The sequence below is a fragment of the Echiichthys vipera genome, assembly GCF_963691815.1.
Source record: "Echiichthys vipera genome assembly, chromosome: 14".
Classification (NCBI taxonomy): Eukaryota; Metazoa; Chordata; class Actinopteri; order Perciformes; family Trachinidae; genus Echiichthys; species Echiichthys vipera.
Window position 1 is genome coordinate 3,579,012 of NC_139839.1, and position 17,739 is coordinate 3,596,750.

Below are 17,739 nucleotides of genomic sequence, written 5' to 3' on the forward strand. Positions count from 1 at the left end.
CATTTTGCGTGTCTTTGTTGTCGTTTTGTGTCTCTTTTCAGTCATTCAGCATCCCTCTGTTGTTGTTTTGCATCCCTGTTGTCATTTCCTGTCACTTTGTGGTCATTTGTGGTCATTCAGCATCTCTTTGTGACCACTTTGCTTTTACATTACAGTAACAATTTAAACGAGTACGGCCCCCTGACATTATAGTCCTGGGCCTGTGCCCGGGGGGCCCCTTCAGTCATCCATCCATGATAGAAGAACACCCCTCAGTTACTCTGCTATTTAAGAACCTGCATGTCTTTCCCTCCCTGGGCTCGTTTCCGGTCTAATGTGGCCCAGTTTGTGCCTATTATCCCTCGTGGCTTGCCCATAATACCCATCAGCCAAATGGGTGATTACGGACCCTCAGCTGCTGTAATTAGGATATTCATGTTAATGTTAGGTTAATATTCTGTGGGGGTGGGAATGGGCTCTAATTACAATAGTCCAACATCCTAATGTTTATAACCTGCTGAACGAGGCTTTGGGTTCAAACCCAAATGAGGAAGATCACATGTGTGTTTGTTTTCAATGATTTTCTCTTGTTATCCACACTCTTAAAAACATTTTACATCAGGTTAATACACATTATTTAGAGTCTGAGGGCACACTCACACTGTCCATCCGTACCGTGCTCCAGGACGGGTCACGGCTAGAGTCTAGTTCCTTTGACCAGTGTGAGTGCAACTGTACCGCGTCTAGGAGCGGCACGCTTGGGAGAGGTGGGCTTTTGTAGAGCGCGTTTGCACATGTACGAGCACGAGTGTACGCACCTGTACGAGCACGAGGCCTACGGCGGTTCTGAGGTCATTTCCTGTGCGCCTGTTGGGACGTAGAAAAAGAAGGAGGGACCATGCGCGGACATTTCAAACAATGGCGGCGAAAGGTTCACGTTGGTGTGATGCGGAGGTGGAGTGTTTACTGCAGATTTGGTCGATGAAAAGATTCAAAAACAGTCGACAAGACGCACAAAAACTCAGAGGTCTACGGAAAGATCTGGAAACAAAGCCAGGCATCGCCATGACGTCATCAATGCGTGTGACGTTTATGCAGCAAGAAGCATTCTCCGAGGCCCAGGTAGTGTGAGGACAAACGGGCCTGGAGGGGGGGACAAGGACCCTAAAGCACGGGGCACGGGACGGAGGCACAGTGGGAGGGCGCCCTGAATAATGTGTATCTAACCTGATGTAAAATTCTGTCTGAATTTTAGACAGTTTGTTTTTACAGTGTCAAGCCCGTTTAAAAACCTGGGATGGCGCCAATCTCTCATTTCTGTTCAGTACCTAACTGTGCGTGTGTATGGCTGCGTGTGTGTGTGTCTGTGTCTGTCTGTGTGTGTGTGTGTGTGTGTGTGTGTGTGTGTGTTTCAGGTGGCCCATTTCAAGAACTACATCCCTCAGGCGTTCCCCGGAGGCCACAGTATGATATTGGACGCTGAAGTCCTTCTCATTGACACAAACACCAGTAAACCCCTGCCCTTTGGGACTTTGGGTGTGCACAAGGTGAGAACACACACACACACACACACACACCTTCTTTATTTTTCTTCACACGGGTGCAGAATGGTCGCTCGGCCCCCAAACGTGCAGTGTTCTAGGAAATGAGCGCTTCTTGAGATCTCTGAAGGACAGTCAGAGTCAGAGTCTGTGTAGATGATGATGCTGCTGCGTCACCAGTTTGCCAACACCACTAGAGGCGTCTGCTGTGCACACAACACACACACACTCGCAAGCACGCACGCACGCACTCACTCACTCACTCACTCACTCACTCACTCACTCACTCACTCACTCACTCACTCACTCACTCACACACACACACACACACACACTCTCTGAGACTCGTAATTGTCGTTTCCACCGGTAGTCGCCATCTTGCTCCAGAAAATTGCGGTTGGCTGAGCGCGCAAGGCATCATGGGATACTCCCTTGCCCGCAAGCCTGGTCCGGAGCTGACTTGGTGGCGAGGGGGCATTGTTAGGTGAGGATAGGCACTTCCCCTTGTCCCTGAAGTATTGGGACGCCCTACCCCCTCACGGGAACGAGCACAATCTAGGGCAAGGGGTCAAATCAAGGGCTCGGGTTCGGATTGGGACGGGCCCTTAAAGTTGCAGGCCAAAATGTAAAGTTGGTTGTTAGCGCCACCCTCAGGCCAAAGTGTACTGAATTCAACCCAGAGCAAGTCACTGTGTCCTCAGCAACACACCCACTGAGTGTGAAGTACGTGGTTCTGGAAAGGGACGCCCAGAGAGGCAGAGTCCTCGCTCCACAGTGAGACGAGTCACGTCTTCTCTCTCTTCTCCCTTCAGAAAGCAGCATTTCAAGACGCCAACGTGTGCCTGTTCGTGTTCGACTGCATTTACTTCAACGGCGTGAGTCTCATGGAGAGGTAACGTGTTCTCAGTGCGTCCTTCGTCTTAAAAATGTCTTTTTTATTCCAGTGTACACAGATTGAATAACTCTGAACTGTCTTCGCGTTCTCCAGGCCTCTGTGTGAGCGCAGGAAGTTCCTGCACGACAACATGGTCGAGGTCCCCAACAGGATCCTGTTCTCAGAGATGAAGCACGTCACTGTGAGTACGACTCCGACTCCTGCTGCAGGAATACACGTGTGGTAGCTCGTGATGTCATACGTGTGTGTGTGTGTGTGTGTGTCAGAGGGCAGGAGATCTGGCTGAGATGATCACCCGAGTCATCAGAGAGGGACTTGAAGGTCTGGTGCTGAAAGACTTGAAGGTTGGTTGCTTTTATTTTAAATCTCCTAATGTAAAGAAACACATGAGAGAACGTGTGTGTGTGTGTGTGTGTGTGTGTGCGTGTGCGTGTGCGTGTGCGTGTGCGTGTGCGTGTGCGTGTGTGTGTGTGTGTGTCTGTCTGTCTCAGGGCTCCTATGAACACAAAGATCAAGCTCTACATGTGTGTGTGTGTGTGTCAGGGCTCCTATGAACCAGGGAAGCGTCACTGGCTGAAGGTGAAGAAGGACTACTTGAACGAGGGGGCGATGGCCGACACCGCTGACCTGGTGGTGCTCGGGGCTTTCTATGGAAAAGGCTCCAACGGTGCGTAAAGCTCTAATCATCCATTTTATCACTCTCCACTCTTCACGCTCTCGTTTGTTCTCGTAGTTTAGGTCTTTATTTCCATTCTACGCCACATCCTGTCAGATGAGTGTGACCCTGGAGACACTTTTACTCACTGTTACTTTAACTTTTAATAATGTCTTGAAAGCTCTTTTCTTAACGATCAGGATCATTCCACAAAGACCGTGCTGAGGGTTCAGAGGCACCGACAGGAAGTAGCCCCCCTTTCACACGCGCGCACTGCAAATGTGACACCGCGTCGACATCACCCAGAGGAGCCGTACGCGAGCACGCAAACGTCCCACTCTCGGTTGGATGGGACATTAAACAGCTGTTACCCGGCCAGCGCCTTTGGAATTGAACGTAGAGGAAGATGATTGACACGCAGACGGCGATGCAGATATTGAACGGGAGAGACGATGAGATTGAGGAACTTCTGTGGATAAGCCTCGGCAGGAGGCGTGGTTGTTAACGACCACATTACAAAGCAGCGACATGACCGCAGCGTTAGGGCGCACTCCCACTGTCCCTCCGTCCCGTGCCCCGTGCTTTAGGGGACTTTATTTGGTATAACTTCAAACGTGCATGTCTGTTTGACCTAAAACGTGTAAATATTCTGTACGACAGGATGGTGGGATTATGCTTGTATATTATTATACAACATAAACGACGCAGAATCCACCACAGTAGCAATTTAATGTGACAAATATGCAGATGAAACACATCACTGGGTAAAATCATAAGAGCAGATCAGATGTGGGAGCTGCTGAGGAGGCTGGGTAATGAGCATGTAACACAATAGAGCCATAACGAATGCAGAAAACAAAGGTACAGCTCTCAATAGCCTGTGCAGTGTGAAGACGAGCTAACAGAGCAGGAACAACAATGGAAGCCATAACATAATATCCTGCAGAACAACAAGCAGTAAGTAGAAGACACTGGGGGAAAAAGATCTTCATTCATTCATTCATCTTTTTCATCTTCAACCGCTTGTCCCTGTCGGGGTCGCGGGGGGCTGGAGCCGATCCCAGCTGACATCAGGCGTGAGGCGGGGTCCACCCTGGACAGGACGCCAGTCCATCACAGGACACATAGAGACGAACAGAGACAGACAACCATTCACACCTACGGGTGATTTAGAGTCATCAATGAACCCAACACCGGGAAGGTTCCGGGTTCGAATCCCGGCTGGGGCCCTTCTGTGTGGAGTTTGCATGTTCTCACCGTGTCTGCGTGGGTTTTCTCTGGGTAAAAGATCTTAAGAGTGGATTATTAGGACGCTCGTTTTGGGAAGTTAGGTGAAACTCTAGTGTAGGAGCCACCCACTGGATGTGAGGGGCTATTTAATAGGCAACCACCCCTTTTCCCCAGTCTCCCTTTTAATGTGTTGTTTGACCCACCAGGGGGCATCATGTCCAGCTTCCTGATGGGGTGTTACGACCCGCACGCCAAGAAATGGTGCACAGTCACCAAGTGCTCCGGCGGCTACGATGACGCCACCCTGGCCCGGCTCCAGAAGGAGCTGGATGTGATCAAAATCAGCAAGGTCAGAGAGGATCCACTTCAGCGGGGCCTGCCCGGGATATCGAGCCGCTGTAATAAAGTCCCAAGATTAATCTTTCGTGTGTGTGTGTGTGCGTGTGTGCGTGTGTGTGTGCGTGTGTAGGACCCGAGCAAGATCCCCGGCTGGCTGAAAATCATCAAGAACTATTATCCGGATTTCATTATCCGGGATCCTCAGGTGAGTTTCACCGCTCAGCACATTTGTGTTCCCGTCACCATCCCGTTGAACATCAGGGCTGTGCGGACCTTTAGATTAAGGGATGAGTGACAAAGCATTTGTCTCTTGCGTATGTCGTAGATTACCTCCAGACGAGTATTAGGATAATGATTACGCATGGTGCAGAGAAACACTTTGTCTGCAGAGATCAGCATTTGAGCAAGATGAGTCAGTGACGGTGTCCGCAAACGTCTGTATGTCTTCCCTCCCTGCACCGTCCCTCCTCCTATATCCGGCCTGTCATTTATGTTCCACCCGCTGTTGTTGTGCTTCCTCTGCCGCAGCGAGCGCCTGTCTGGGAGATCACGGGCGCGGAATTCTCCAAATCCGAGATGCACACCGCCGACGGCATCTCCATCCGCTTTCCCCGCATGACGCGCATCCGCGACGACAAGGACTGGAAGACCGCGACCAACCTGCCTCAGCTCAGGGTAGGACACCAGCGCTTTGATTCAAGCTTGTGTGTCGGTGTTAACGACGTGCAGCTCATCCCAAGTGCAGGAAGAGATCCGCGTCTTAGGAATCACTTGTTACTGAATATGAAGCTCTGGGGTCGTTTGTCGAGGATTTATTTCAGTTTTCATCCAAATATGTGACGTAAGGCAAGTGAGAAGTGGAGCTGAAGTGTTTCAGGTGTTGTGTGGAGTGAAATAATTAATCAGGATGTGTAACAATGCACCCGTGGGGCTGCGTAATGTAGGTATGATTTAAATGTCTGCAGTCAGACGTCCTTCAAACATTAACGGATGAACTGAACTGTTGCGTGAGGCGGTAGAAACACGCCGCTGTGACACACAGAGCTTCACTCTCTGGTGCTGAAGCCCATGCTGGTCTTTCATCCCTCTGCTCAGGAGCTCTTCCGCATATCAAAGGAGAACTGTGACTTTCAAGTGACAGCCGGACCGTCGGCGTCCAACGATGACAAGGGCTCCTCAGGGGGGGACAGCGGAGGGAGCTCCCCGTCCCCTTCGTCCCGCGCAGGTGCTCCACCCAAGAAGAACAGTAAGTACTCAAACCACCCACAACAGGCTTTACTATACTGTCTGATGTCCGTACTTCAAATGTGATAAAGGTGTCAATAATTCGCACACTTCACAGGCGGCGGCGGCGGCGGCACACCCAAACTAAAGGCGGTAAAACAAGAGCCTCACTCTCCCGGCTCAGGAGCACCCAGTGCCAGAGGTGTGTGTGTGTGTGTGTCTCACGCCTTTCATACCTTTTTATTTTACTGAAATGTTTGTAACGAGTATACAGGATAATGTCCGAACAGTGAGAAGAGATGACGTTTTCAAAGTGCTGCCCTGCGGCCAACAAGCAGCTCTCTGAGGGCGCACTCACACTGTCCATCCGTACCGTGCCCAAACAGGTTTTACGGGTAAAGTCTAGTTCGCTTGCCTAGCTGCGGCCAGCTTGCCGTCCACGGCCCGTTTGGGAGAGGTGGGCTTTTGTAAAGCACATTTGCACGTGTACGAGCACGAGCATGAGGCCTACGGCGGTTCTGATGTAATTTATGTGCGTCTGTTCGGACATAGGGACGGAGGGACAGTGGGAGTGCGCCCTGACACATTTCACTGTGACATGTTTGTGTTTTGATGCTTACAAACGTGTCAATGATGTGCACACAGGCAGCAGCGGGGGCACGCCCAGACTAAAGGCGGTGAAATCCGAGCCTCATTCTCCAGAAGCACCCAGTGGGAGAGGTGTGTCGCACCCCTCTCACTCTTTTCACACCTTTTTGATTTTACAAGATGTCGAAAAAAAACCTCAAAGTCACAGAATAGCCTGTGCAGCACAGTCACGGCATATTTAGTTAAGAAAAGTCAAAATAAGTTAAAATATGTGCTAAAAATGCTTGAATCAGTCGTAGGATAACCTGTCTGTAATGTAGTGTGTCCAAAAAAGATATAGTACGTGTGTAAGAGGCAGTGCTTAAAATTCTTTATTTGGTATAACTGTCAACAATGTGCACACTTCACAGAGAGCAGCACAGCCAACAGACTGAAGGCAGTGAAGTCCGAGCCTCGCTCTCCAGGCTCAGAGGCCCCCAGTGCAAAGAAGGTTTGTTCTGCAGCGCACACACACACACACACACACACACACACACACACAGTGTTCACATGAATCCTAAAATTTGAAGAAAAAGTCAGAAGATTTTGACAAAAATCGTAAAATTTGGGTAAAAAGTCGTACGATTTTGACAAAAATCGTAAAATTTGAAGAAAAAGTCGGAAGATTTTGACGAAGAATCGTAACATTTGAAGAAAAAGTCGTACAATTTGAAGAAAAAGTTCTACGATTTTGACAAAAATCTTAAAATTTGGGTAAAAAGTCGTACGATTTTGACAAAAATCGTAAAATTTGAAGAAAAAGTCGGAAGATTTTGACGAAAAATCGTACAATTTGAAAAGTTGTACGATTTTGACAAAAATCGTAAACTTTGAGGAAAAGTTGTACGATTTTGACAAAAAAATCGTAAAATTTGAAGAAAAAGTCGGAAGATTTTGACAAAAATCGTAAAATTTTGGGAAAAAGTCCTACGATTTTGACAAAAAATCCCGAAATTTTGGGGAAAAGTCGTACGATTTTGACAAAAATCCTAAGATTTGGGGAAAAAGTCGTACGATTTTGACAAAAAATCCCAAAATTTAGGGAAAAAGTCGTACGATTTTCACAAAAATCCTAAGATTTGGGGAAAAAGTCGTACGATTTTGACAAAAATCCTAAGTTTTGGGGAAAAAGTCGTACGATTTTGACAAAAAAATCCTAAAATTTTTGGGAAAAAGTCGTACGATTTTGACGAAAAATCCCGAAATTTGGGGAAAAAGTCGTACGATTTTGACAAAAATCCTAAAATTTGGGGTAAAAGTCGTACGATTTTGACAAAAAATCCTAAAATTTGGGGAAAAAGTCGTACGATTTTGACAAAAATCCTAAAATTTGGGGTAAAAGTCGTACGATTTTGACAAAAAATCCCCAAATTTAGGGAAAAAGTCGTACGATTTTGACAAAAAATCCTAAAATTTTGGGAAAAAGTCGTACGATTTGAAGAAAAAGTCGGAAAATTTTGACAAAAAGTCGTAAGATTTTGACAAAAAATCCTAAAATTTGGGGAAAAAGTCGTACGATTTTGACAAAAATCCTAAAATTTGGCGTAAAAGTCGTACGATTTTGACAAAAAATCCCCAAATTTAGGGAAAAAGTCGTACGATTTTGACAAAAAATCCAAAAATTTTGGGAAAAAGTCGTACGATTTTGACAAAAAATCCCAAAATTTTGGGAAAAAGTCGTACGATTTTGACAAAAATCCTAAGTTTTGGGGAAAAAGTCGTACGATTTTGACAAAAAAATCCTAAAATTTTGGGAAAAAGTCGTACGATTTTGACGAAAAATCCTAAAATTTGGGGAAAAAGTCGTACGATTTTGACAAAAATCCTAAAATTTGGGGTAAAAGTCGTACGATTTTGACAAAAAATCCCGAAATTTTGGGAAAAAGTCGTACGATTTTGACAAAAATCCTAAGATGTGGGGTAAAAGTCGTACGATTTTGACAAAAAATCCTAAGATTTGGGGTAAGAGTCGTACGATTTTGACAAAAAATCCCAAAATTTAGGGAAAAAGTCGTACGATTTTGACAAAAATCCTAAAATTTGGGGGAAAAGTCGTACGATTTTGACAAAAAATCCCAAAATTTTGGGAAAAAGTCGTACGATTTTGACAAAAATCCTAAGATTTGGGGGAAAAGTCGTACGATTTTGACAAAAAATCCCAAAATTTTGGGAAAAAGTCGTACAATTTTGACAAAAATCCTAAGATTTGGGGAAAAAGTCGTACGATTTTGACAAAAAATCCAAAAATTTGAAGAAAAAGTCGTACAATTTGAAGAAAAAATTGTAAAATTTTGACAAAAAATTGTAAAATTTGAAGAAAAAGTCGTACAATTTTGGTAAAAAGTCGTACGATTTTGACAAAAAATTGTAAAATTTGAAGAAAAAGTCGTACAATTTGAAGAAAAAATCCTAAAATTTTGACAAAAAATCGTAAAATTTGAAGAAAAAGTTGGAAGATTTTGACGAAGAATCGTAACATTTGAAGAAAAAGTCGTACAATTTGAAGAAAAAGTTCTATGATTTTGACAAAAATCTTAAAATTTGGGTAAAAAGTCGTACGATTTTGACAAAAATCGTAAAATTTGAAGAAAAGTTGTACGATTTTGACAAAAAAATCGTAAAATTTGAAGAAAAAGTCGGAAGATTTTGACAAATTGTAAAATTTTGGGAAAGAATCTTACGATTTTGACAAATCGTAAAATTTGAAGAAAAAGTCAGAAGATTTTGACGAAAAATCGTAACATTTGAAGAAAAAGTCGTACAATTTGAAGAAAAAGTCGGAAGATTTTGACAAGTTTGAACGAGTGATGTGTGTTCATCAGGTGAAGAAGAGCGAAAGTGTTCACAGCAACGGACGAAGCAAAACGAAGCCGACCTCCGAACTACTGGAGCCCAGGAACGACAAGGTGGGTCACAAATCTGCAGCGAAGGTTCACTCCACGGTCGGTCGGCGTTTTCCGAACATGTCGGGTACGCGGTGAAAGTAAGCGTCCTCTGTTGTTTCCCGCAGACGCTGCTGGATATCTTCAGGGGGGTGAAGCTCTTCTTGCCCGTCTCAGTGCAGGACTTTGACAAACTCAAGCGGTACTTCGTGGCTTACGACGGGGACCTGGTGCCGGACTACGACGTCAGCGCAGCCACACACACGCTGGGGGACCCAGACGAGTTCAGCCAGGCCCAGAGGGTCTCGCCCAGCTGGATCTGGGAGTGTATCCGCAAGAGGCGCGTCGTGCCGCCCTGTTAACGACAAAAACAAAGAACACACACGTTTTTTTATACTGTCACAACCACACACTACTCTGAGCAGGTCTGGGAGATAACTTCAACACACACAGAGCGTGTCCGTGGGTTCAATTCCAACTGCTCTCAGGTGATTTCTATTTATTCCTTACAGACGTTTCTGTTTTGTGTGCACCTCCATCAGAGAACATCTACAGTACACATCAGTTTGTTTTTGCCATTTTCATGTAATAGGAAGATTTTGAATACTGTTGCCAACGACGTTTGACTGAGCAAATGTAGAGTAATTTTTGTACGTTTTCAAAAACACTTTTCAGCTGTAAATCATGAAATCATGTCACTAACAGATCATGTAAGAGTGGAAACATGTGCGAGGCATTGAACCGGCTCATGAACTGAACGTGTCTGCGGTTAGGGAATAAACCAAATGCTGATGAAGAAAAGAAATGTTGCTGTAACGTCATTCTGAGTGTTATTTATGCAGGACTTCATCAAGGGAAGGTCAGTCTTTTGACAAAAACAAAAACTTTTGTCAAAATCGTACGACTTTTTCCCAAAATTTGGGGTAAAAGTCGTACGATTTTGACAAAAAATCCCAAAATTTTGGGAAAAAGTTGTACGATTTTGACCAAAAATCCCAAAATTTTGGGAAAAAGTCGTACGATTTTGACAAAAAATCCAAAAATTTTGGGAAAAAGTCGTACGATTTTGACAAAAAATCCAAAAATTTTGGGAAAAAGTCGTACGATTTTGACAAAAAATCCAAAAATTTTGGGAAAAAGTCGTACGATTTTGACAAAAAATCCCAAAATTTGGGGAAAAAGTCGTACGATTTTGACAAAAAATCCCAAAATTTGGGGAAAAAGTCGTACGATTTTGACAAAAAATCCAAAAATTTTGGGAAAAAGTTGTACGATTTTGACAAAAAAATCCCAAAATTTGGGGAAAAAGTCGTACGATTTTGACAAAAAATCCCAAAATTTGGGGAAAAAGTCGTACGATTTTGACAAAAAATCAAAAAAATTTGGGAAAAAGTCGTACAATTTGAAGAAAAAGTCGGAAGATTTTGACAAAAAATTTTAAAATTTGAAGAAAAAGTCGTACAATTTTGGTAAAAAGTCGTACGATTTTGACCAAAAGTCGTAAGATTTTGACAAAAAATTGTAAAATTTGAAGAAAAAGTCGTACGACTTTTTCCCCAAAACTTAGGATTTTTGTCAAAATCGTACGACTTTTTCCCAAAATTTTGGGATTTTTTGTCAAAATCGTACGACTTTTTCCCAAAATTTTTGGATTTTTTGTCAAAATCGTACGACTTTTTCCCTAAATTTGGGGATTTTTTGTCAAAATCGTACGACTTTTACGCCAAATTTTAGGATTTTTGTCAAAATCGTACGACTTTTTCCCCAAATTTTAGGATTTTTTGTCAAAATCTTACGACTTTTTGTCAAAATTTTCCGACTTTTTCTTCAAATCGTACGACTTTTTCCCAAAATTTTTGGATTTTTTGTCAAAATCGTACGACTTTTTCCCTAAATTTGGGGATTTTTTGTCAAAATCGTACGACTTTTTCCCCAAATTTTAGGATTTTTTGTCAAAATCGTACGACTTTTACCCCAAATTTTAGGATTTTTGTCAAAATCGTACGACTTTTTCCCCAAATTTCGGGATTTTTCGAAATTTGCAAAAAGTCGAAAAATTTTCCGACTTTTTCTTCAAATTGTGCGATTTTTTGTCAAAATTTTAGGATTTTTTCTTCAAATTGTACGACTTTTTCCCCAAATTTCGGGATTTTTCGTCAAAATCGTACGACTTTTCCCCCAAATCTTAGGATTTTTGTCAAAATCGTACGACTTTTTCCCAAAATTTTGGGATTTTTTGTCAAAATCGTACGACTTTTCCCCCAAATTTTAGGATTTTTGTCAAAATCGTACGACTTTTTCCCTAAATTTTGGGATTTTTTGTCAAAATCGTACGACTTTTACCCCAAATTTTAGGATTTTTTTCAAAATCGTACGACTTTTTCCCCAAATTTTAGGATTTTTTGTCAAAATCGTACGACTTTTACCCCAAATTTTAGGATTTTTGTCAAAATCGTACGACTTTTTCCCCAAATTTCGGGATTTTTCGAAATTTGCAAAAAGTCGAAAAATTTTCCGACTTTTTCTTCAAATTGTGCGATTTTTTGTCAAAATTTTAGGATTTTTTCTTCAAATTGTACGACTTTTTCCCCAAATTTCGGGATTTTTCGTCAAAATCGTACGACTTTTCCCCCAAATCTTAGGATTTTTGTCAAAATCGTACGACTTTTTCCCAAAATTTTGGGATTTTTTGTCAAAATCGTACGACTTTTCCCCCAAATTTTAGGATTTTTGTCAAAATCGTACGACTTTTTCCCTAAATTTTGGGATTTTTTGTCAAAATCGTACGACTCTTACCCCAAATCTTAGGATTTTTTGTCAAAATCGTACGACTTTTACCCCACATCTTAGGATTTTTGTCAAAATCGTACGACTTTTTCCCAAAATTTCGGGATTTTTCGTCAAAATCGTACGACTTTTTCCCAAAAATTTTAGGATTTTTGTCAAAATCGTACGACTTTTTCCCCAAATTTTAGGATTTTTTGTCAAAATCGTACGACTTTTACCCCAAATTTTAGGATTTTTGTCAAAATCGTACGACTTTTTCCCCAAATTTCGGGATTTTTCGTCAAAATCGTACGACTTTTTCCCAAAAATTTTAGGATTTTTTTGTCAAAATCGTACGACTTTTTCCCCAAAACTTAGGATTTTTGTCAAAATCGTACGACTTTTTCCCCAAATCTTAGGATTTTTGTCAAAATCGTACGACTTTTTCCCAAAATTTTGGGATTTTTTGTCAAAATCGTACGACTTTTCCCCCAAATTTTAGGATTTTTGTGAAAATCGTACGACTTTTTCCCTAAATTTTGGGATTTTTTGTCAAAATCGTACGACTTTTACCCCAAATCTTAGGATTTTTTGTCAAAACCGTACGACTTTTACCCCAAATCTTAGGATTTTTGTCAAAATCGTACGACTTTTTCCCAAAATTTCGGGATTTTTCGTCAAAATCGTACGACTTTTTCCCAAAATTTTAGGATTTTTTGTCAAAATCGTACGACTTTTTCCCTAAATTTTTGGATTTTTTGTCAAAATCGTACGACTTTTCCCCCAAATCTTAGGATTTTTGTCAAAATCGTACGACTTTTCCCCCAAATTTTAGGATTTTTGTCAAAATCGTACGACTTTTTCCCAAAATTTTGATTTGTTGGACCAGGTGTGTTTTTGATTGGTTGGAATGAAAACCTGCAGCCACGGCGCCCCCCCTTTACTGGATCACGTGACCTAAATGAGCCGATTCATACGCTTTTACACATCACTCTAATGAAAGAAACCGTTTTTTAATTGTAATAAAGTTCATTCATCATTGATGTATTTGCACAGCGCTCCGGAGAATCACAGGGGAACACAAGGAAACTTCAAAGTCACACTCTTTCGTGCACTTCAGTTCCAGAAACATCCGTGTACCTCTGGTCAGAGAGTCACAGTCGGCCGTCATCAGGACTCCATCTCGTCCACTTTTCTCTTTCCTGAGGAGCCTTTCTCACACCACCGCAGGTCAAGCTGCTCTTTGATGTGACAGGGCTGAGAGGCAGAGCACACACACACACACACACACACACACACACACACACACACACACACACACACACACACACACACACACACACACACACACACACACACACACACACACACACACACACACACACACACACACACACACACACACACACACACACACACACACACACACACACACAGGTGTTATTAACGCCTTTGAGAGGGGGGAAGGTAACGGACTGCAGAACAGTGGGTAACAATAACAGCAATCTCAGCCTGTCATTAAGAGAGTCTACAAATCTCAACGTATTTATGAACGCGTATCCGTTTATTAGGGCTGGGTCTTTAACGCATTAATTAGTAACGATACGATTTCCGGGTCCAAGCGCTGCAGACACAACGGCCGAGCATGTGAACGCTAACGATCCCCTCTTTCGACCGTTAAACGTCTTTTTCATCCATAAGAAAAGAGATAAAATGAAAATAACGTTTTAAAATACAAGAAAACGCAGATCTGTTCAAACAACAGGAAGCACGGCACTACAGGGGTGTAGAAATATGAGGCTAGACCAGGAAATCATATTGAATCCATATCTATATCTATGAATCTATCTATATATATATATATCTATATCTAAGATTCATAGATATATAGATTCATAGATATAGATAGATAGATTCATAGATATAGATAGATTCATAGATATAGATATATAGATATAGATAGATAGATTCATAGATATAGATAGATTCATAGATATAGATAGATTCATAGATATAGATATATAGATATAGATAGATAGATTCATAGATATAGATAGATAGATTCATAGATATAGATAGATAGATTCATAGATATATAGATTCATAGATATAGATAGATAGATATAGATAGATTCATAGATATAGATATATAGATATAGATAGATAGATTCATAGATATAGATAGATTCATAGATATAGATAGATTCATAGATATAGATATATAGATAGATAGATTCATAGATATAGATAGATAGATTCATAGATATAGATAGATAGATTCATAGATATAGATATATAGATTCATAGATATAGATATATAGATTCATAGATATAGATAGATTCATAGATATAGATAGATTCATAGATATAGATATATTGATTCATAGATATAGATATATAGATTCATATAGATAGATATATATAGATATATAGATTCATAGATCGATTCATAGATATAGATTCCTAGATATAGATATATAGATTCATAGATATAGATAGATTCATAGATAGATTCATAGATATAGATATATAGAGTCATAGATATATAGATTCATAGATATAGATAGATAGATTCATAGATATAGATAGATTCCTAGATATAGATATATAGATTCATATATATAGATATATTCATAGATATAGATAGATTCATAGATATAGATAGATAGATCCATAGATATAGATATATAGATTCATAGATATAGATAGATTCATAGATATAGATAGATTCATAGATATAGATAGATAGATACATAGATATAGATAGATAGATTCATAGATATAGATAGATTCAATCTATATCTATGAATCTATATCTATGAATTTATATCTATGAATCTTTCTATCCAACTGGAGTGCTCACTTGTGTGTCATCATCATCTTCTAAACAGACGTGTGTGTATGTGACTCTAAAATCCCCTTTGGGTGCACAGCTGTTGTCTGTCACAGCCTGACTTTGTGACTTCCAATGATAAGACCTGAACACTTGGAGCTGGAAGATGCTTTTAAATGGAAATTAAGAGCTTCCTTTTATCACGCCGGACAGGTTTTAACAACCTCAAAGCCTCCGTTTTAAAAAGACGCCTCGACCGAACCCCTTTGACAGAATCAACTCATCAGCCAGGTGATGTGCGAGGCGATGCTGCCCGTACGTACCCGTCTAGAGGACTTGATCAGTGTGGCAGAGCGCAGACTCGAGTGGCTGACGGCCGTGGCGGCGCTCTCCACGCGCTCCAGCAGGATCCTGGTTCTGGGGATGTGACTCCAAGTCACACCCAGACCTGGCTGCACCTCGCCGCCGCCGCCGCTACCTCTCGTAACGTGGTTCGTCACCTGCGAAGCCCAGACACCATGAAGTTTAGTGTTGTTTTCCTCATCTCGGGGGGATTATCACATAATTAGCTAGGGTTAGGGTTTAGGACTAGGGTTAGGGTTTAGGACTAGGGTTAGGGTTTAGGATTAGGGTTAGGGTTTAGGATTAGGGTTAGGGTTTAGGGGTTAGGGTTAATTTAGAGACTTGAAACTTGGGCTACCCCCCTATTTCGTGGGTGCTGAGTTCACTCGTGCTAGTTTCGTTGCGATCGGACGTCGGGAACCCTTTGATCTTAAACAATTGTGTGCCTATTTTTTTTCCTTAGGTGCTCATTTGTTGAGACTTCCCCTACCCCCCTAATTATGGCCACGCGCTTTCCATTGGTACCAAGATGGAGTCTCTACGACGTTCCTATCAAAAGTTATGGCCGATTTAAAATAGGGTTAAGGTTTAGGGGTTAGGATTAGGGTTAGGGTTTAGTATTAGGGTTAGGGTTTAGTATTAGGGGTTAGTGATTACCGTATTCTCCGCACTATAAGTTGCACCTAAAAACCTTCAAATGTCTCAAAAGCCGACAGTGCTCCTTATAATCCGGTGCTCCTTATATATGGACCAATATTGAGCCGCAACAGGTCTCCAACTACGGTGAGCAGCCGCCGACTCTATTTTCCCCCGTAGAAGAAGTAACGCGCAGTGCATGTCGAGATATACGACTGCGTGAAGCGTGCCGTTTCATTTCCATGTGTGTGTTTGTGTAAAGAGCCCAAAATGGCTCCTGTTAAGAGACACGCTTACGACGCAGAGTTTACACTCAAGGCCATTAGTCGCGCAGTAGAACACGGGAATAGAGCAGCAGCCAGTGAGTTGAACATGAACCAATCAATGGTGCCGAAGTGGAGGAAGCAACAAGACGACCTCCCCTGACTGTGTTGTTGACGTTCCCTTTAGCGCAGCTCCATCTTATGGATGCAGAACGTAACCCCAGCCTCCACTGTAGCGTCTATAATGTGGTGCGCCTTATAGTGCAGGAAAATACGGTATCTTGATTTACTCGTCTTACCCCAAACAAAAGTGAAAAGAAAAGGTTCAGTTTTCATTTCCTGTCTCAAAGCAACAACAAGAGGAGGCATGCAGGGTTCAGACCGACTCTGGAAATGCATCTTGCATTCAGAGGAGCGCGTGTCGAGGGCCGTGTCATCCTTACCAAAGCAGCCACATTGAAGTCCTTTGCCATTGTCTTAAGAAGTCCCGCCACTCGGATCATCAAGGACATGCCTGGAGGCACAAGAAGATGCAGAGAGGTTTGTTCGTGTGCAGAATACATGCGCGTGTCTTTCCATGCTATGCTCTGAGCAACTCAACTAAACCGGAGCCCGACTGATGTGTGTGTGTGTGTGTGTGGGTGTGTGTGTGTGTGTGTGTGTGTGTGTGTGTGTGTGTGTGTGTTTTTGAGGCTGACGCTGATTTTAAAAGGAGAAAGACTCACAGATTCATTTTCATGTAATAGGATGATTTTTAATACTGGGGCTAAATGTCAGCAATTAACTGACAGAATGACTTTTGACTGAGCAAACAGACACTTTTCAGCTGCGCCTGAGTACTGTAAGGGCGCACTCACACTGTCCATCCGTCCCGTGCCCAAACAGGTTTTACGGGTAAAGTCTAGTTCCTTTGACCAGTGTGAGTGCAACCGCACCGCGCCTAGCTCCATGGCCCGTTTGGGAGAGGTGGGCTTTAGTAAAGCACGTTTGCACATGTATGAACACGAGCGTGCGCACATGTACGAGGCCTACGGCTGTTCTGAGGTCATTTCCTGTGCGCCTGTTCGGACATAGAAAAAAGAAGGAGGGACCATGCGCGGACATTTCAAACAATAGCAGCTTCAGGGGCGATGAACTCCTCAAACATCCAGCTCAGGTGCGTCAAATGTTTTATTTATTTATGAATAAATTGGTCTACATCGACCTGTGTTGTTTGTAGCATCTTAGCTTTTAACTGAACACTATTTTTGTCCATTTCATATATTTAAGAGGAAGTTAAGTTACATTTTTTGAGCTTTGTGAGGCGTTTTTACGAGTCCTCACGGCAGCTTCCGTATAGATCCCACCCCCTCTTCCTCCCCCGTCTGAGCCCTGTTGCATCAGCTGATTGTTTAATTAGATCACAGTTATATAAACCGGTCATACCCAGAGACTTAGGGGGTTTGATTTGGCTCAACCAATGAAATGAGTCGGATCTAAATAGTCTTTATTTAAATAACCCTGTGGATGATAAAACACGCCGGTGTT

General features: G+C 42.3%; 2 protein-coding genes across 3 annotated transcripts in view; one reads left to right on the forward strand and one right to left on the reverse strand.

The window, feature by feature from the left end:
• Positions 1-10,133, forward strand: part of lig3 (ligase III, DNA, ATP-dependent) — a 19,597-nt gene extending 9,464 nt beyond the window's left edge. Inside the window, exons 10-23 of one of the 2 annotated variants that reach the window (XM_083927660.1) lie at positions 1,395-1,526; positions 2,333-2,412; positions 2,509-2,596; positions 2,682-2,759; positions 2,959-3,082; positions 4,507-4,649; positions 4,770-4,844; positions 5,168-5,314; positions 5,735-5,885; positions 5,982-6,065; positions 6,509-6,583; positions 6,862-6,941; positions 9,313-9,396; positions 9,501-10,133. In XM_083927660.1, the coding sequence (XP_083783786.1) occupies positions 1,395-1,526; positions 2,333-2,412; positions 2,509-2,596; positions 2,682-2,759; positions 2,959-3,082; positions 4,507-4,649; positions 4,770-4,844; positions 5,168-5,314; positions 5,735-5,885; positions 5,982-6,065; positions 6,509-6,583; positions 6,862-6,941; positions 9,313-9,396; positions 9,501-9,734 (1,575 nt within the window). In that variant the 3' untranslated portion in view covers positions 9,735-10,133. The remainder of the gene's footprint in view (positions 1-1,394; positions 1,527-2,332; positions 2,413-2,508; positions 2,597-2,681; positions 2,760-2,958; positions 3,083-4,506; positions 4,650-4,769; positions 4,845-5,167; positions 5,315-5,734; positions 5,886-5,981; positions 6,066-6,508; positions 6,584-6,861; positions 6,942-9,312; positions 9,397-9,500) is intronic. The other variant, XM_083927661.1, reaches the window with a different exon arrangement.
• The window catches only part of rad51d (RAD51 paralog D), a 26,911-nt gene continuing 18,789 nt past the window's right edge, over positions 9,618-17,739 (reverse strand). Inside the window, exons 8-11 of the mRNA XM_083927662.1 lie at positions 16,656-16,726; positions 15,295-15,471; positions 13,279-13,395; positions 9,618-9,727 (exon numbers count right to left, since the gene is read on the reverse strand). Coding sequence (XP_083783788.1) covers positions 13,309-13,395; positions 15,295-15,471; positions 16,656-16,726 — 335 coding nt within the window. The 3' untranslated portion in view covers positions 9,618-9,727; positions 13,279-13,308. The remainder of the gene's footprint in view (positions 9,728-13,278; positions 13,396-15,294; positions 15,472-16,655; positions 16,727-17,739) is intronic.